At 41.7% G+C, this 21,041-nt stretch overlaps 1 protein-coding gene across 1 annotated transcript; it reads right to left on the bottom strand.

The window, feature by feature from the left end:
- Nucleotides 1–1,371: 1,371 nt before the first annotated feature.
- Nucleotides 1,372–20,135, bottom strand: RFC4 (replication factor C subunit 4). Its single transcript, XM_024205612.1, has 11 exons — nt 20,062–20,135; nt 19,554–19,704; nt 18,539–18,617; nt 12,571–12,650; nt 9,656–9,775; nt 8,620–8,763; nt 8,225–8,345; nt 6,728–6,853; nt 4,878–4,958; nt 3,540–3,656; nt 1,372–1,814 (listed from the first exon to the last, which is right to left on the bottom strand). The coding sequence occupies exons 2-11, from the start codon at nt 19,685–19,687 to the stop codon at nt 1,719–1,721; spliced, it is 1,098 nt and encodes a 365-aa protein (XP_024061380.1). The 5' UTR covers nt 19,688–19,704; nt 20,062–20,135; the 3' UTR covers nt 1,372–1,718.
- Between the last annotated feature and the right edge of the window lie 906 nt (nt 20,136–21,041).

Below are 21,041 nucleotides of genomic sequence, written 5' to 3'. Positions count from 1 at the left end.
TTTTAAATATCCAGCCCATACTCCACCAGAATTAATTTTGTACACTATTGAAAGAAAGACTTAAGTATACACCCCAATGCACTTACTTTGTATACTTAAGGAAAAGCTTTCATTTGATTCTTTTAAAAAGGGTATTCGTATAGACCAGAGGTTCTCAAACTGTGGTCCGTGGACCACCAATGGTCCATGAGTAGGGTTACCAGATTGCAACTGTGAAAGAACGGGACACGGGGTGGGGGGGGTAATAGGCACCTATATTAAAAAAAGGTCCCAAAAAACAGGACTGTCCCTTTAAAAACAGGACATCTGGTCACCCTATCCATGAGCTCCATTCAGGTGGTCTGCAGATAGTTCCCTCTAAGGTGCACACTTGGGCAGCTGCACACAAAAGAATGAAGGGCCACCCACCTAATTAGTGGAGCTGCTCAGGTGTGAGGTGGTGGCCTGGGAGGGGGCAGTGGGGTGAGAAGACAGGGTGGGGGGAATTTGGGATGTGCAGGGCTGCAGCAGCCAGAGAAAGATGCAACTTTCCCCAGCTTAAGGGCTGTGGCTGCCAGGGAGAGATCCCCCCCCCTCCTTCCCAGCCTCAGCTCTGTGGCTACTGTGGCAGGGGAAAACCCCCCCTCCTTCCCAACCCCAGCGCTGCTGCGGCAGGGGAGAGAAGGCACATCCATCCCATTAGAAATGTAAGACTACAGATATTAAAATATGAGTTGTGTGCCTTTATTTGTAGAACAAAAAACATTAAGTTTTTTTAAAATATAGCACCTTTATCCAAAGCGCTTTTCAAGAGTTAGCTAATGGCACAAACAACATTTGGAAAGATCATTAAGTGGTCCAAGACCCTCAGCAATTTTCAAATGGTCCACACAAAAAAAGTTTGAGAATCACTGATTATATATAAGGTACTTTTGGGTAGCCTCAAATTAAACATGTAACAAAGCAGCATGTAAGGAGTTCATAAGGGTTAGAGATTTTAATATTAAAAGTATTTTATACAAGAAAATGTATAATTTCACCCCACAGAGTTATGTTTTCAAGTGGTAGGTCTCTCTTCAACTCTATTAAAGGGGCATCTACTCCTTCCCTCAGGGTGCAGGGTTTTAAAAAAATTAGAGGGGGCAGTTGTCTTCTCAATACAGAAGAAAACTAAACATTATTGTATTTAAGACTTTTGTTTCTGTCACTGTTGGTAAACAGTTTAAGTAACATTTAAGAAGTTTGCATAGTGGTGTGTCAGACCAGCACCCCACCATTCAAGTGTATAATGAAGTGACTGATGTAATTAATACCCTACAGCATCTTTAGCTGCTATGATGAGTTAGAAATCTGCACTATCTTCCAAACACTGTACAAACACTCCACACACCATATTTTGAAAAAGTTTTATTTTTTTTAATTTCCAAGACCCCCACCACTATGAGATGACAGCAAGTACTAGAGCTCAATTAGTGGCATCCAGCCCCTGCTCATTCTTCATCCAGCTGTTTCTTTCAAGCCCTCTGAGTTGTGAGGTGTAGCTACAAGTGTGAAGCCTTGATTATGTCAAAATAGCAAGTGTTCAGTTCCTAGAATGAGTTTTTCAGTTGTTTGGCAGTCTATTACAAAACCACAAAAATAAATGTACAGATTGCTGTTTTGAGAGAGCAGTAACATCAATAAAGCAATCTGAAGATCAGAACTGAGAAATTAAGCTGGCACAATTTCTCCCTGAAGAACTAGCCATTCTGAGTTAGCTGCTGCATCACAACGGCACAGAGACTGATCAATTGCAAGTACTCATCTGCACCATCTGTCAAGCATTTGTCTACCTCCTGCAAATAGAGAGACAAGTTATAAACAATCCCTTTAAAATTGGACAGAGGTTTTCAGTGCTTTGACACTAAGTTTGGAGAGGTAGTAGCTATGCAAAAAGTCAGATAAGTTTTCCCACTGAGAACTGGCATTTCTACTGAGATTCATCAATGTGAAGATTTGTAGCTTGAAGTGGAGCTGCACCTGTGTTTCCTGCACCATCCCATCACCTAGGCAACAGTGGGCAGACAGAAGAAGTGGGCATTCACCCACGAAAGCTTATGCTCCAATACATCTGTTAGTCTTAAAGGTGCCACAGGACCCTCTGTTGCTTTTTACAGATCCAGACTAACACGGCTACCCGTCTGATACTCTAAAAGTTAAGTTTCTCAATGCTACTGATAATTTGTAAAGGTTTGAGGTCTGTGGTGGAAGATGCCAAGAACCTCAGCACTTTTCCTCCCTCTTACAGCAAAGAGCTTTTTAAAAAGTTAACAAAAAGGCCCTTACTACAACTCAAATTCAGATTCTGGGGTTCCCATGAACAGTCCCCACACTGCCACAGGTGCATCTTCATCAACTGTAGCAAGGGGAACACAGAACTTTGAACCAGTGTTCCCTCTAATTTTTCCCACACGTGTGGAATGAATTTTGTTATGTGCACCAATTTTGTTATGATACATCACCTCCATATTGATGCACATAAAATTCATGTGGCGGGGGTGGGGCCGAGGGGTTTGGTGTGTGGGAGGGGGCTCAGGGCTGGGGTGTGAGGTCACCAGCTGGGGGTGTGGGCTCTGGGGTGGGGCCAGGGATGAGGGGTTTGGGGTTCAGGCGGCCCTGGGGCTACAGTGGAGAGAGAACTCCCCCCAGCTCTCTCTCCCTGCAACAGCACCTGGGCTGGTGGGGAGAGCTGGGGCTGCAGGAGAGGTGCCCCTTCCCCAGCAGGTCCAGGCCAGGGTTGATTTGGGGCCAGGGGAGGGGCACCCCTCCCCCAGCTGCAGCAAGTCCCGGCCAGGCGGGTTCCCTGAACGCCTGCATGGCACTCAATAGGCTGCTGCACGGCCACGAACCCATGCAGGGTTCCCTGTTAGGCAAGAGAGCAAGCCACAACTTATGTAGTTTCTGGGGAACTGACGCAGGAGATAATCAACCCAAGGGAAGAGGCATTCGGTCCAAATCAACAGAAAGTTTAAAAAGACATCCTTTACCTTGGTCTCTTCTCATTCATCTACTGTAGAGAGAAATCTCTATTTGGGGATTTCTCAAGAGGTATATTTGAAGAAATGATTAGCTCAATATTTGTCTCATGAGAAGTAGTTTAGCCTTTTTATAATCAAGAAGGGGCACAAGATATCTCAAGTTGCCATAACACAGGAAAGTCTCCTGTTCATTTACATTCCTACCGAGATGGCTACTTAACTTGCACATTTATGTCCTCTCAATGCGTCTAAACACGCCAAACTTTTTAGGGAAAAATGTACCAATTTGACCAAATTAAGAATTCATGGACATCAACCAGCACCTCAACACCTTTTCAGCCTAATGCAATTTGGTAAGCTCCAGGCTGACAGTATTTATGTACAACATGATACTGAATGAGACGCAAACAGCTGTGGTGCACACAGGATCAACTCAGAGTTAAGTATTTTGGGGGAGGGGCGGGGGAAAGGAAGCATGGGGAGAAGTACCAGTACTAGTTAACTGCTGCACTAATAGATGAAATCAAGTGAATGGAGACTTACAGCGAGTTTCTCTGCAATAATAGATTTCTGCTTGTCAGTGAGATCCTCGCTCTCAACAATATCATCATGAAGCTGGTTTACAAGCTGAGCAGCAGCATACCCTTCATTTATCAGATTCTGTAACAGGAAAGGAGGAACGGAAACAAGGTAGCATTAGTCTGAATTTAAAGCTTTTAAGTAGTAGTAGTAGATGACATGAGGGTGGGGACAAGTATCATTTAAAGTGACACGATCAAATCATTAAGACCATTTCGAAGCTGTGAAGTCTATTAAGGAGATGCATAATAAAGAGAAAAGGGGACCCCCTCCCTTGTCATACTCCTGCCATTCCTATGACACACCCTCCCTCGATCATGGACTGCCTAGTGACTGGGCCCCCTTTAAATGTGACTTCTACCTCAAAGTGCTGCGGAACTAAAATCTACTTTAAAAATACATGACCTAGCAGAGTTAGATTTATTTTTTATCTTAACCGATATACAGATCGTTTGTTTTTTCTTCTAGTGAAGTGTATTCTAGTGCATTCACTGCAGTTTGCCAGCTAGGCTTACCCATAGAGAAAATGAAACACTGAAGGTACTCTCCACAGATTAGACATTTACACCAGCAATTCTTGCGGTACACACTAAATACTATTTCTAGAAGATATGAATGAGATAGTGATGTCTAAAAAGTGTTTGTGGCAATCAGCAGAAGACGAATTTGCTGAAATCATAGATTTCAGAATGGCCATACTGGGTCAGACCAAAGGTCCATCTAGCCCAGTATCCTGTCTTCCAACAGTGGCCAACACCAGGTGCTTCAGAGGGAATGAACAGAACAAGTAATCAAGTCATCTATCCCCTGTCGCCCATTTCCAGCTTCTGGCAAACAAAGGCTAGGGACACTTCAGACCATTACCCTTTTTGGGTACACAGTCTTCAGCAGACAGACAGTGGTCTCACAGGAGATCCAAGAAGAGCTGAGTTTGCCTCACAAAAATTCTTATTCTCCACAACCGAGCAGGACACCTTCATATATTCAGTTTAACTCAGGAGAAGTCCATAGTCAAGTTAGCAGGGAAAGATTTCTTGTCACCTTAAAAAAGGTGCTCTCCTTCAGATCAAGGCTTAGGTCACTGGACTGACTAATGTCAGGAAGCTTGTATTACATTTGCACCATAATTGGCCTCAGCAAATAGTCTTCAATTTCAACCTGCTAACAGGAGTGCTATTATTTAAGTTTATCCCCTACAGCTAGCTCAGAGCCAACAGCACATCATTTAAAAACCAAAACCTCACACGTAAATGGTTTTGAATTCACACTACAGAATGAGAGAAAACATGTGAGCAACTCTACCTTAACTACAGTTTCCAGTTTTTCAAAAGAGCCACTTTGACAGGCAGATAGCAGTCCATCAATTGTTTCCTTAGGGACAACCTACAACAGAAGTGACAAATACAAAGCATGCACATACTGTCCAGGTCTCTGGGTGCATTTACAACTTAAAAAGTTTGAAAAAGTTAACAGCTGACTAAGCCATGACCCAAGGTCACCACCAGAACAGTAAGTATAGACTCAAACAAGCTACAGCTAGTTACCAGAACTGTCCTTACATAGATAAAATGTTTCCCCACCCCCCACCAGCTTCTCTCAGGCAAAGGTTGAGCAAACAAATAGGTTTGATATTAAGATCATATGAGATGGGGATAAGTATGCATTGATACTGGTATTTTGTTGTTGATATTTTAGTGTGACTACGTGGAGCACCTATTAACAAATGGATCAGTCTTTATACATTTCTCTAGGGTCCTATGGTCTAGCAGAACAGCAAATTAGTTTCTACCATGTTAATCAGCATGGATGTGTGAAAACAAGCAATTAAAATTAGCCTGAAGCAACTAGATGATCAATCAGCAAATCAGAAGAGAGGAGAACTGTTACAACAGATTAAGTCATTTAACTCAGAAAGCACTGTTAGCTTTTTCCTTTGGACACATTATTCCTGCAGACTGAAACGGCACACTTTTTTCTTCACTAATGGAATTTCTTTGGAAGACTCCAGTACCAAGGCTACCACTAGTCTGCAACAGTAATATATGAACAAGATCTTAAATATATTACTTAGATGCAAATTAGGTTCCTCTGATTTTTAGCAGATTATGTTGTAATGAAGCTTTATGCTCACAGGAGCACAAACATTAATTGGAGGGTTTTCCCCTATCATCAATTTCAGCTGGATGTTATTTTGAAAGTGGAAGTTGAAAGTGAAAGTTCAGCCATTTTTGCATAGCTGGAGATATAAAAAAACTAATTATCTTCTATGAAGTTGACCGGAGGAAAAAAAAGATTTATTTAAACACTACTTGAAAAACATGCACAGAAAGCAGTTCTGTTCCCTTCCTCTCAAAAGACAAAAATGCATGGCTCCAGAAGGGCTAGTGAAATTGTGCTAGGAGGGTAGCACATATAACACAAATACCAAGTGTCTAATATGAATATCTCAGCTCCTCTCTGCTCTTATTCTAAGATTCCTTGCTTGAGGAAATGTGTCATTTTGCCATAGCAACACTTTCATACTGAAATTTAAGTAAGCTGGTCTTCCCTCAAGTTTCTACTGTTCCTGTCAGCATTACCTAGCTAGTTATCCTAGAGAAATAAATTGCTACAGAGCAAAAGCCACAGGTATTTACAGGGACACTGTCAGCTTGTGTAAGTTAAACAAGAACTAGAATGGTTCTTTGAGCCATTCCCCTGCAGTATTTCCAAACCAAACTTTGCAGCACTGTGCTACTGCATGAGAACCTGAAAGTGCAATTATTAGTTCAAATGCCCAACCTAAATGATGCGCAAAAAATAAAAGTGCATAATTGATTAAAGTAATTTGTATTTAAAAATTCAGTTTTAATAATCTAAAGGTAATAATCTAACACTTAAGTGAAAAATACTTAATTTTTCTGTTTGCACAATATCCCTGAAGTTACCACTAAATGCAGGTACTTGTCATTTGACAACTGTAGACTAAGAATTTTGCAACATTCTTCATAATTAAATTAATTTTGCATATTAAGTGTAGAATCTTACATAAGGGACAAATAGGAGTAAAATCAGTTACTGAAATCAACAAGTTTACATAGTCACTTTTCTGACCATAACCACACTGTCACAGGAAAAACTAAACAAAACCATGTATCATTATGATAGCCTACCCCTGCAATTTCGGTGACAACCTTCTCTGTGATCTCTTTCCCACCTGTTAATCGAGTAGCACTTTGAAGAAATGTGATTGCTTTTCTTAAGTCTCCTTCTGTCACTTGAACAAGACAAGACATTGCCTGAGGAATAGTGAGAAAAGCAAATTATATTTTAATTGTTAGTTAAAAATCAAGTACACTTTGTGGGCAAAAGTGATTAAAAAAATATCATGTGACGCCCAAGGCTGCAGACAGAAAGTAGTATGCAGGAAGTCACAAAGCAACCTTTAACATTTCATATAAATACCAGAGATGTATGTGATACAGCTTCTAATATAAATGCAGTGTAACAAAGATGCACTGTGGGATTGATCTTGCACTTCGCACGTAAGGTAAGCAGAATGCTGTGTCTACAAGCTCACAGTCGAAAGCAATCATCAGGAAAACCTGATCTTGTATTAATGAATAGAGGGCTGAGCACCCTGCAAGTTACTCCTGTCTTGTAGCTGAAGTGAGGCCAAAGAGGGAAATGGACAATTAAACACCTCTTTTGCATGGTAGGGATCATGCTTAATACATGTCTCAGACTAGTCTCCTCCCATGCCCTATCCCCTTTTTAACCATCTGTCTCTCAAGTTAAGAGAGCTGCTGCACAAGAGAACTGAATTTTCCACTCAGTGCAAAGAATTATACCTAATGCTTACTCATGGGCACAACAGTAAGGTTTAGTCTTCACTTGCATGTGTTGGAGCATATTCCCTGCTGCACACACTCCCCCAGAGTAGTCAAATCAAATCCAGTATCTATTCCAGACATATGTTCACCTTAACCAACATTTGCTTCAATACAAGGATGTAACAAGCATGACATCAACTGGCTGTATAGTCAGCTTGAGCAGAAAACTAGTGTTAAGGAAAGAGTGCTTATTATACCAGGTAATTTGTTCTTGATATTCTAAAACTATAGTTCTGCATGAATTTAAGTGAATTCAGAGGGTTTTCATTTTGAAGCAAATTTATGAAGGTTTCTAAACCAAGTATAGTGGAGCTATAGGTCAGATAGGAGTAGTAGTAATTCTTTGGATGTTACCTATGTTAGCTAGTATAAAAAATTCACATGGGAAATACAAAGCTTGAATAGTCAGAAGTGAAATCCAGGATGTATTCATCAATACGCATTCATCCTGTATTTTCTATTTAAAATTAACAACTTCATATTGATATTGTGACCATTTTAGGTTGTAACATGGCTTCACTTTAGTGGACTGAGCATAGAGCCAGAAACTCAGACTGTTCTAATCCTTGTTCTGACAGACTTTTCTCTGACCTTGGTCATTGAAACAGTTACCCCATGTGTGTAGTTAGGATAATACTAAAATTAGCTCATGTACTATGTTTAGTAATAGCTATAACCAAGCAGAACGGGCATGGGTAGTGCCTATTTACTCCTTTCACTGCAATGTAATTATGCACTCAATAAAGCAACGAATCTATACAGTGACCATAAAGCTACCTCATTGCTAACTTTCACATTTTCCTTTTCAGAAACAGCCCATAGTCTCTGCTGTTGGATTTTATCAGTCAGGGGCTTGAAACGGAATTTGGAGCATCGAGATGTTAAGGGTTCAATTATTCTAGAAGAAAGGAGGAAGGAAAAAATATTGATGAGTCTGTGCAGAGAACTCCTCAGGAATCTATCAGCTTAGATTACTACAGCAGTAAAGCAAAATAGAGTTTCAAATTGCAACACCTTAGTGATAAAAAATGAATTACAGATTAAACCCTTCAGATTTGTTAGATCTTGTATTTCCACAGCTGGAGAGCTAACTCCTCTCAAACTACAAGTTAAATACAAAGGTTTGCAGTAGTAGAGACAAAACCTGGGAAGGCAAAGAAAACCACACAAACCTGCTGATGTAATTACAAATAAGGCAGAAGCGTGTTGTTTTAGATTCTTTCTCCATAGTGCGTCTCAAGGCTGCCTGAGCGGCTGAAGTCATGGAGTCTGCTTCATCCAGGATCACAATCTTAAAAGGAGGACAAACCTTACCACTAAAAAAATAAATGCCCATCATCCAATTAAAACGGAGTTCATTGTTTTCAAGTATAACGTGCATTAATATTTAAAAGTCAAAGCTTGTTGCACAGTACTACCACTATCGATAGGTAATATTAGACGAGCAGATGTAAAGTGGTATGTATTACCTTTCGCTTATCTACCATTTGCCAAAGGACTAGCAGTTATAAGGAGGGGCAATTAATATTTTCACAAATACTTTCTGATCTCCAAGCCTGACACTTGAGAACACTGCAAGATTCCTCTGCTGAAATTCTTATTCATGCTTTCAATTGCTTCCTATAATAGTTTATGCAATTCCTTCTTTTGCAGGCTTCCTTAATCCCTATGGGATCTTCTAAAATTTACAGATTACAATGGCAGGCTTATCTCAGTACATGATATGGGATGATTTCTCCTTCCAGCTAGTCTTGGGTTTCTGTTATCTCTAGTTAATCACACTCTCTTCTGCTCCCTCATCCATATGGGCCTCTCCCCAGCCCCAGAATCTCCTTAACTAATTATCAACTGACACAGATTTTGTCTGAGATAGCTTGTGATTTTTTAAATCACAATGTATAAAATTTGTTCCTACACTAGTTATTCACTCATTCAACATTTGCTGTCACATACACTGAATTACCAAATCTACAAGACTAGTTTTTTTGGAATTGCATCCACTCTCCATACAAATTCTCCCCGGTGACTTTAGGGCAAGTTGCACATGGGTATCAAGGGGAAGACCCTTTGGCCTGCAGTTTTGCTCTAATTTCAGTTATTCTATAGTGACTCAAAGCTTAAATCTGCAGTTAAAATTAACCTAAATAAATCTGACACTTCATTGAGAAATACAATCCATCAGATAGTTGGCTTTAATCTCTTGCTTACTCTGAACGACTTCCAGACACAGTTAGCTGAGCAAATGTCTTCACTTTCTCTCGAATCACTTGTATTCCACGTTCATCAGAAGCATTTAACTCAAGAACTCTCTGTCGGAACAATTCGGGTCTGTGAAGAGTTCAAAACATGTTGCATGAGCCGCTAACTCTTGTAATGCCTTATTAACAAGCAAGTGACTCGATTACAGTCTCTAAACATCTACATGGGGAATATTTAATAATAGGCTCTTCAATCCAGCAAAGAAAGGTATAACACAATCTAATGGCTGGAAGTTGAAGCGAGACAAATTCAGACTGGAAATAAGGTAAATATTTTTAATGGTGAGAGTAATTAATCACTGAAACAATTTACCAAGGGTTGTGGTGGATTCTCCATCACTGAATTTTAAAATTAAGATTGGATGTTCTTCTAAAAAGTATGCTCTAACAATTATTTTGGGGAAGAAGTTCTATGGACTGTGTTACACAGGAGGTCAGACTAGATGATCACAGTGGTCTCTTCTGGCATTAGAATCTACAAGTTCCCCGGTAATCATTCAGGTTTGTGAGGATTTTAATCTGTAATATTCTTATTAATGCTGCTTTACAGTAACTATTTTGCTAACGGCAGAGTATATGTTAAGAGTTCATTAAAATTCTGGTCCTGCAAAGGTCTAGAATGCCATAATCTAGTTTATACCGAGGGCTTCTGATTTTCAGTTTTAACACGCACCAATAAACTCCCCCCCATACAAAAAATGAAATTTGTGTTTACACGGTAAACACCAAAAACCATCTGAAATGGTCACTTGTATCTAAGGTCTCATCTACATGCAGCATTAATGAGGACTGGGGTTGTGATTTCTAAAGCACACTAATATGTTGTGCATTAATTGGTCTGTGTAGACCCTGCTGGTGCGCACTAAAGGTTCCCTAGTGTGCTTCAAAATAACAGTGTTTGAAACAGTAATACGTTAAAGCGCACTAGGAATCATTATAAAGATTGTTTGTTACAGAATATACAAAGAGCCCCAAAATCTGTGCTTTCTGGACATCTACATAAAACTCAAATTGCTAATAAACCCCAAAAATCTGAAAACAGAAGCCCTATTTATACCAAGAACCTTGTCCCCTAGACTATGGAAAAACTGAAACATGAAGTCACACTGCTGCTCCAGGCAAAAACATTGAGCGAGCATTCAAGGTCAAGGACACTTGATTTTTCGGTGCCATGTCTATTTCCACAAATATTCTGTAAATCAAATTGTACAGTAACTTGTAAAATCCTCTGTTGCAGCCAGCAACAGTGCTCTGCAGCTGTCATGCTTCCAGGAGCTATGCTGCTAGAAGATTTAATTTGATACAGAAAGTGCAACTAAAACAGGACATCAGTCACAACAGGCCACTTTAGCCAAGAAAGATTAACAGTTGTAAGGTTCCAGAACCTGAAACATCTATGCTTCAGAAAGAGTTTGAATACTAATTAGGAGTCTTCTTCCTAGTGTTAACTTAGATTATTGGTAGTTCTTTCTCCTCCTACACCGTGGAATTTGGATAAATAAAAAGAAGAACAAAAGATGCTATTTAACTCACACAAGAATTCAACTACACCTCTACCCCGATATAACCCGACATAACACGAATTCTGATATAACGCGGTAAAGCAGTGCTCCGGGGGAGGCGGGGTTGCGCACTCCAGCGGATCAAAGCAAGTTCGATATAACGCGGTTTCACCTATAACGCGGTAAGATTTTTTGGCTCCCGAGGACAGCGTTATATCGAAGTAGAGGTGTAGTTAAGATTCCTGTGGCATTAGATTTGAACGCAGGTCAGCCAAGCCTCTTATTTTAGTTATAACCCTTTCAAAAAAATCATCCTATCACACAAAAGCCACAAAAAAGGAATCAATTAATGTACACAGGATTTAAGGAAAAAGAGAACATGCCACATTATCTGCTGTATCACAAGTTTTTAAAAAAATGTTCAAAAGCAATTACCCTCCTCCTCTTCCCCACCCTCAGATCTTTCCCATAGTCACCCCATTAAGAGTTTAGCTCAATAAAAGTTTCACAACACCCTATGAGATAGGGAGCATGGGGTGGGGTGGGGTAGGGAAGAGAAGGCAAGGCAACTGTGGTACAGTGACTGGGAATCAGTAGACGTGGGTTCTATTTCTACCTCAGACTCCCAGGCAAGCCACAACCTGCACCTTAGTTTCCCCAGCTGTACAATGGCAAGAACAACAACAACAACAACATTTATCCATTTTTGTTAAGTGCATTGAGATCTACAGATTAGAACTTGTAGTGCATTTTAATACTAAGGATTTCTGTTTTTACCTGTGTGTAAACATTAAAAATAAATAAATAAATCTTCAGTTTCACTAGGGTTTATACAGAATGTTAAATCAGAAAACAATAAAATGAAGAAGCCACATAGGTTCACCATTGTTAAAGGGGCATGGTTGCATGATTTGAATCACAGCACTGACTGAGGCTTCATCAATAGAGAGCATAGTCAGAGTCCAATGACATGATCAGACAGTAAAAAAAACCCTGGTGTGAACACAGAGTGGTGTAACAGACAAGTGTACACAGGTATGAGAAAATCTTTCAAAGTGAGGAGGATTTCCAGACAGAAGTGGATCACCGCAAAGAAACTCCCATCCCTGCTCTCTCCCTTAATATAGCATCAGATGTTTTACTTAAGAGGTTTAGGGTTAAATGTAATATTGTGGGGAGGGAAATCTGTTATCACCAAGAATTACAAGTTTGGAATACACAAGCACCAAAGAGAAGGCTCAACTCAAAGTTAGATTCTTATAGACTAGAACACCACAAAAACTGGAGCAGGTAGTGACTAAAAGTGTCACAGGACAGCAAGCTTTTGGAACACTTACATAAATGCAGTTAAATTCCAACTTACCCATAGAGTTCTCTGGCTAATGCCAAAATAGTAGAAGTCTTTCCTGTTCCAGGTGGGCCATAAAACAAGAGATTGGGAAGCTGTAGTCGCAGAAAAGGGGTGATTTACAGCACAAGTCATTAATTCAAAATATTTAATGTACAGAAATTTCACTTCACCCTTACTCTACTATTGAACTCCCAACAAAGCGTAGAGAGAAATGGGACTGGATGGCTGTGCTATACAAAGCCTTTCAACATCTAGGTCATTAGGCATAGTAGGTAACAGTCAAAAGAACACAAGCCACCCCCTGTTATTGATAAGGCCATGTGAACTAACACACGTTCTATCAAAACGGATATCCTCACTCAGGGGGGTACTTGGATACAGTGCCTCCAGGTCAGGACTGAGGCCCACTGCTATGGCAGTACGGGGGAGGTTTGCAATGACTCTACCTGGAATGTAGCTACCATGGGCTGCTTGTTTTATGCACTTATGCAGGTTTTTTTGCCCTAGGACACAAGAGTCCCTTCCAGCCCACAGCAAACAACAAAAGGCTGAGCTTCTCAGTCAGACTTGATATTTGTAGTCCCAAATACATTTTCTTTTCTTTTTTTTTTTTTTTAAAGATAGATTTCTTTGTAACAAAGAAATCTATTCCACAGAACTAAAAATGTTTAACAGTTAAAAGAAAGATTTGAAATTCCCATAATTAAAGTATAGAAGCTACTGCAGATAGAAAGGAAACAGTAAAAACAAAAACAAAAAAAATACAAAGCAGCAATGAAGATTTACAGGGTAAATAAGTATTCCTGCCAACTACCGAGCAGGGGATTTGGTAAACCTATTTAGTAACAGTCATTTCTCTCTTCTAATGGCTAATATGTAGACTGAAATAAGTACACAGCAAGTCTTCTATGTAGTGATAATAGATCTACACACAGTAAAACCATGTATTTAAATATAGACATTTATATAAAGCTTCAAGCGCTTCAGTGTATATGAAAAACAACTAATTTTATAGGTTGAATTCAGATATCATGTTAAAACTTTTTAGGAGGGGACGCTTTTTTAAAGATACAGTACATTTTTATATATAAATAAAACTGAGCATGAAACATGTAACCCCTCATCTCCTCTAAAAAGGACACTGTCTAGAAGTTATGTCTGACGGATTCCAGAGGTTATACATAAACACAATATATACTAAGTAATTAACAGCTTAAGCTTAGCTCAAATTTAAGACTAAACACCCTTTTTATATGTTTGATCATCTACCATAATTGTCAACATCCTCCAGAATGTTTTAGGATTGTACTGGGAAGGGGAAATATCGTGAGTGTTAGTTCTCATAAGCGAATAGCAGACGACACATTAGACAAGAGCACTGTATTGGCAGGCAGACACTTTGCAGAGCTGTGTGTTGGAGATGTACACAATAACTTGACCCCAAATCACTAATCCATTCCCTGCTAGTCCTGTGAATAGGCTTTAGTAAGAGTTTTAATGAGATTCCACGTTTGACTAATTCCACTTAAATATACTAAATCCATACTCTAGACTGTTTGTGATTCATTTTCACATCAAAATCACCACCAGCATTTACACTTCTGCCTTACAAAGTATATCTAATCCTTTATATAACTTAATGGCAGTATTTTTGTCAGAACTGTAACTTGATCCAACCACACAGTTTTCAACACTTGCCAGTGGTAAGCTGTAGGCATCTTATCCTGATTATGGGAAGGTTACAGCTACATATCATAATGCAAACCCTAAGTCTGTTTCAGAAAGTTTCTCTCACAGCATGTTCTAAAGAGCTGGACAAGAGGAGATGAAAACTGAAATGGCTGGCAGCTCTACGATGAGCCTTCTAATAAGCAGCCTCCAGAGACCCAGTTAGAGCACTGAGCATGCCAGAATATTATGGCTTATATTAATTATTCTTACCCAGGCCAGGCACTGCAATGATGGCAAAGAAACTACTCAAGTCCTCGAAGATAGAAACAAAGTGCATGCACCACAACTAGTTAGGCTCAGCCCTCTGCAGGTCGCTATAAATTGAGGTTGCTGGGGGGGTATGTCTGACTTAGCTCTCAAATGGATTCAGAGACCACTGGTGGTCTATAAAGTGCTGGCTAGTCACATGGCGCCAGTTCTCATTACTGAAAAACCACATATCTGGGAAGTAGTCAACTTTACCACAGATTATGTTATGTGACAGCAAATGGGAAGGGAAGTGGCCCACAAAACCATTTTGTTATTTAGACGCAGTCCACATTAAGTTTGAGGACTCCTCATCTAGTTATTCTTGTATCCACCACACAGCAGTACTGACTGGCAGCATGGGATGGAGAGAGTAACAGCCGTATGTGGCCAGGAAAGTCATTTGAGAGGCATGCCTCCGAATTCACTGGGATCCAGTCTGGAACAAACATCAGCAGTCTCAGGCTTTGGTTTAAATAATTCAGAAGAGTCTTTTATTGCAGTGTTATATCTTTGTTTATTTTAGAGAAGTGAACAGTTCAAAGTAAGAACTGCCAAGTTTTGTTAATTCTGAAACTAAAGCTGATTTTGCCCTCTAATGGTTTACTGGTTTTAAGCAGTGCAACTACAACAAAATATAAAACCTATAACTATAAATAGGAGTTATACTTCAGCCTTTCAACACTGATGTACTAGGATCATAATCCCAGAAACCTAGCTGGTCAAAAAGCCATAAAGGATTTAAATAGCATTGCTCAAAATAGAACTGCCCAACCCACCACCTAAGTAACATTATGCACTGCAGTATCAGTATTATAACAAGAAGTGACAGCATTTCATTTCTCATTAACATTAATAGGTCCTAAATAACATTACAATTGTATTGAGTATATTTACTAAAATATGGTAGAATTACTACTAGATTTGAAGGGCATTAACTATACTCACCTGAAAGTATGAGTTACTGGCATGTATTAAAGAACATACTTCTTTAGTCCATCACACTGGTTTTACACAATTGTAAAACAAATTAAGCAGCACAAATAGTTTACAATTTATTTATTTTCAAAAAAATAGGATGTCATATGACATGGATTAAATTGATCATTTCAGAAATATTTATAAAATTGGCCAAGAATGGAATTCTAGACAGTGAAAGGGAATGAAATAGGATATAAAAGCTTTCACCCTCCACGTTGCCAATTCAAATAGCACCCAAGGGAAAAGTCATTACAATTCAAAACCTTTTGGAAAAATGCAGAAAACATTTTATTCAGTATAATTCCTAGGGAATAGGTCCACATCATAAAAGACAACTTCAAACCAATATCTCGGTCAGTCATTTAAGAATCATTAGTGGATCATAAAAATGAAATTATCCTCAATTCTAAGTGATCTTTATCTAGAACTTCACTGAGGCAGGAAAAGGTTGTCTGTGTGGGGAGGATGAGACTATCCCAGACCCAAAGCCCAGACATACAGCGCCCTGCTGACTACACTTTTATATTCTTTTTTACTTGTTTCCTGAAACACCAGGTAGAAGAAAAATGGCAATTGTTCATATAGAACATCACAGCATTTTGTAGCTAACCTCAGCAATGTGACATACATGCAAATTCAAATGGATACTCTTCACAGCACCTTACAAGTTACTTCTGTTTAACTACTTGTGTTTTAAAAAACCCTCAAGAACTGCTCTCTCTTTTCTCACAATTTATTCTAGATCTATACTTCAGTAAGATGTCAATACCTTTAAGCTTCCTTTGCTATTTAAGTGGTTTTAGTAAAACTATACTTAATGCTTCTAAGGGAGGCTAATAAATTAAAAATTACTAGAAGTATATTTATACAAGGTTTGTTTTAAAGTAAACTGCTTTTCCCTCTGCAGCAAATGTTTTAAAGTTTAACGTTCAACAGTACAGAATATAGCTAGGTAAGAACATCAAGGTAGCTGATGTTCTTCCAATCTTGTACAGTAACTCCTCACTTAAAGTTGTCCTGGTTAACGCTGTTTCCTTGTTACGTTGCTGATCAATTAGGGAACATGTTCGTTTAAAGTTGTGCAATGCTCCCTTCCAATGTCATTTGGCAGCCACCTGCTTTGTCCAATGCTTGCAGGAAGAGCAGCCCGTTGCAGCTAGCTGGTGGGGGCTTGGAACTAGGGTGGACCAGCAGCGCCCCCCCCCCCCCCATCAGCTCCCCGCTCCCCTAAGTTCCCTGTGCAGCAGCTGCCCAGCAGGCTAGCAATTGCAGCTGTCCCTCCCCCCACTGCCATATGCTGCTCCTGCCCTTTGCCTTGAAGCTGCTCCCTGAGACTCCTGCTTGCTGTGCGGGGTGGGGTCGGGGGGAGGGGAGGAAGAGGGGGGCTAATGTCAGGGTGTCCCCCTTCCCCCTGCTCACCCCATCTTACCTAGAGCGGGGGAAGGGAGGGAGAAAGACATGACAGGGCTCAGGACGGAGGGAGCTTGCTGGCAGTAGCTGCAGTCTCAGCAAGCTGATCTAATGAACAAGGCCCTGTACTTAAAGGAGAAATGCACAACACACATGGTGTGTGTCTGTCTGCAATGCTGTCTCCCCTCCCTCCATTCCTGCTGCCTTGTAGAGTGTGAGCGTTAACCCTTGAGGGCTCAGCCAATTGCTCGTTCATCATTTAGCAGTAAGGCATTCCCTGGGAAATATCCCACCCTCTGACTCCTCCACCTCAACCAAGCTTCACAATCATCATCACTGTATACCAGTATTAAATTGTTTGTTTAAAACTTATACTGTGTGTGTAGTCTTTTGTCTGGTGAAAAAAAATTCCGTGAAACCTAACCCCCTCATTTACATTAATTCTTACGGGGAAATTGGATTCGCTTAACATCGTTTTGCTTAAAGTCGCGTTTTTCAGGAACGTAACTACAATGTTAAGTGAGGAGTTACTGTACGATTATGATGACAGAAACTGATGGGAGAGCACCAATCAGTAAAGCTTCCAAGTTACACCACAGAGCTGCTGATTTTAGAATTGCTAGAAAGCTGAAAATGTCAGAAACACAGAATCATAGAAATATAGGGTTGGAAGGGACCTCAAGAAGCCATCATAATTAGAATTTTTTTTCCTAATATCTAACCTAAATCTCCCTTGCTGCAAGTTAAGTCCATTACTTCTTGTCCTATCTTCACTGGACATGGAGAACATTGATCACAATCCTCTTTATAATACCGGAAGACTTATCAGGTCCCCCCCTCAGTCTTCTCTTCTCAAGACTAAATATGCCCAGTTTTTAAACCTTTCCTCATAGGTCAGCTTTTCTAAACCTTTTATCATTTTCGTTGCTTTCCTCTGGACTCTTTCCAATTTGTTCACATCATTCCTAAACCGTGGAGCCCAGCTGGGGCCTCACCAGTGCGGAATACAGCAGAACAATTACCTCCTATGTCTTACATACAACAATCCTGTTAAGATTCTGGGGCTTATTAGCAGCCTTTTTTGCAGCTGTATCACACTGACCTTCATATTCAGTTTGTGGTCCACTATAATTCCCAGATCCGTTTCAGCAGTACTACCACAGACAGATATTCCCCATTTTGTAGTTGGGCATTTGATTTTTCCTTCCTAAGTGAAGTATTTTGCATTTGTCTTTATTGAATTTCACCTTGTTGAATTCTGACAAATTGAAGAATTGATCTTGATCATTTTGAATTTTAAATCTGTCCTTCAAAGTGCTCTCAACCCCTCCTAGCTTGGTATCGCCTCAAATTTTATAAGCATATTCTACTTCAGCGGTTCTCAAATGTTTTGTTTTGGTGACCCCTTTCACACAGCAAGCCTCTGATGGTGGGGTTGGGGACGGTCACCCCACTAGACACGCCCTCCCAATTTTACAGCAAGCTATTGATACCGACTGAGTACGATACTCGTAAGTCAGCAGCACATAAAACTAGGTTCTGTAGCAGCAGAGAACATCAGAATTTTGTCTTGAACATGCTATGATTGATTAAATGCCTGTGTTACACTCACATCAGCTCCCTCTAAGGATTTTTTCAGCACAGCAACAACTTCCTCTTGGAATGCAACTTCATCCACACACTTCGGACGACTAGACGAAAACACAGTTAAGTGCATTTTAGTATCTGCTAAAAATTCTCAATATCACTTTCACCCCAAAATGAATGTTTTCCTTATAGGTTTCGGGGGGGGGGGGGGGGATGAAAAGCTTTGTAAGACAGTGACTGGGCAATTGCGTGCAATGCCTCTAAACTGTGTAGCATCTTGCACAAAAATGCTAAAGTTACCCAGTTTCTCAGGTAGATGCCAGTCTATCTATACTGTACACAGAAGTACTTTCAGAAGCACAACTACATTTTAGAATCTAGAACAGCTTTGCTGCTTGGAAGGCTGGTGCAAAACCTTATTAAAAAAACACTGCATAGTTTGTGTCTTGATAAAATGCAGTTATGGTAAGAGCAACATGAGTGCATGTGCAAAAAAACAAAAACAAAAACCCACCACCACCCACCTTACTGCTCCGTGTATCAAAGGCACTGACTGCACTGATAAAACCTTTTACGCCCATCAGCACTACACAGACACACACTTGCAGGTAGGCAAGGTGGATTCTACCTAGTTATTCATTTACATTCGGACCGAAGAGTTTCTGATGATTTGAGAAGCACAGAGAACTGGGCTCGATTTTCAACTTGCAACACTGACCGGGGGAGGGGGAGGGGCGGGGGGAAGCACCGTTTCTACATTGAGGAAGATTTCCCATGAATGTCACGGAGTGTGGAAGAATGAAAATAGATTCCCAGTTTTTCCAGTCCTTTTTTCTCAGAAGCAAGCGCAGATACCTCACAGCTACATTCTTCCATACTCAACACAACAGCTCTAGTGCAGCTACACACTCTGCGCTGCACACTTCGGGGGCCCCTTCCCCCCCACTCCCTCAGGGGGAAAGGACTCTCAGCCCCGCAGAGACCATTCGCTACCAGCAGCTGCTGCAAATCAGACCCCGCCTCCGCCGAAAAGCTCTTACTATTTCTCCACCCAAGGGATGGGTTTGAGTCTCTTGCCCTCGCCGCTGGCTCCCGCGGCGGCGGCCGTCCCTCGCTCCTTGGAGGCTGGCGCTTTGGTGCTGATGGAGGACGGGCCTTTCAGAAACGCCTGCATAGCTGCTGCTTGTCACCCTGCAACGAGAGCACCGGGCACTTCGTCACCCCCTCCCCCACACACACACACACACGCACGCACCCCCACGGCCCCTAGAGCAGCGCCCCGGAGCCCCGCCCCCACGCCCTGAGGAGACGGGCAGGAGGAAGGGGCTGCGAACGGGATGAAGGCAGGAGGCAGCCCCGCGTCCACCCCACCACCAAGGAGGGGGACAGGCCCCGGGCCCGCCACTGCCCCTCACCCACCCCGGTGGGAGGGGGCGGCCCCTCGGATTCCCTCCCAGGAGGAAAAGTGGCCACCCCAAGCGACCCGCTCAGCCCCCCCCTCTGAGGCCGCCCACGCCAGTAACCGACGGCCCAGGGCAGAGGACCTACCCCTACAGCAGCAGCCCAACTCCCGCCAACCCGCGCTTATTTTTATACGGGGGTGGGGCCGCTTCCGCTTCCGCCCGAGAGTGCGGGGAGAAGTAACCATAGCGATTGAGCCGCGGCGCCGGGTGATTGGTTTAGGCCAGGGCGACGCAGCTACGGTACGTGATTGGATGGCCTCAGGCGCTGTCCCTGATTGCCTTCAACCAACATGGCGGAGGGCAGCGTCGGCGCGTGCGGTGCGCATGCGCGTAGCGCCAAGCTGACTAAATATGGCGGGTCAGGGGGCCCTGGTGTTTTTGCCTGAAGGAGACGTTGCGAAGATGGTGTGGCGGGTGTTGGGGCTTTGGTCTCCTTCCTGCTACCGCCCTGTAGGGTGACCAGATGTCCCGATTTTATAGGGATAGTCCTGATTTTTGGGGCTTTTTCTTATATAGGCTCCTATTATCCCCCACCCCCTGTCCCGATTTTTCACATTTGCTGTCTGGTCACCCTACTGCCCTGTCAGGCGTGTCTTCTACATGAGGGCATTGGGGAGGGGGCACACGATGTAACATGGGGAAGGGGAAAGAGGTGGGAGACCCACGGGATTCAATGCCCGCCTGCGCCGTGTGTGACCTGGGGCAAGGCAGAGGCACCTGCCCCCTCCCCCATGTGTACAGCGGGGGTAATAATGCTTCCCTACCTCACAGCCAGTTGTGGGGATACATACATTAAAGACTGTGAAGCGCTTTGAGAGCCACTGATGAAAAGTGCTAGAATAGAAATATGCAGTGTGGTTAGAGAGACTAGGTGGTGAGATAATTTTCTTTTATTGGACCAACTTCCGTTAGTGAGAGAGACAAGCATTAGTGCCTGCTAGACGCTAAAAATCATGGCCTGAGCAGAGACTCCGGATGGTGGCATATCACAACAATCTGTAACCCACTTACCCCTTTTTTTTTGCACGACTGCAGGGGTATTCACGGACCACTCTGCCTTGCATG

The sequence above is a fragment of the Terrapene carolina genome, unplaced genomic scaffold (assembly GCF_002925995.2).
Source record: "Terrapene carolina triunguis isolate 2854851 unplaced genomic scaffold, T_m_triunguis-2.0 Scaffold88, whole genome shotgun sequence".
Lineage (NCBI taxonomy): Eukaryota > Metazoa > Chordata > Testudines > Emydidae > Terrapene > Terrapene triunguis.
This window is presented reverse-complemented; position numbering and strand designations above follow the sequence as displayed.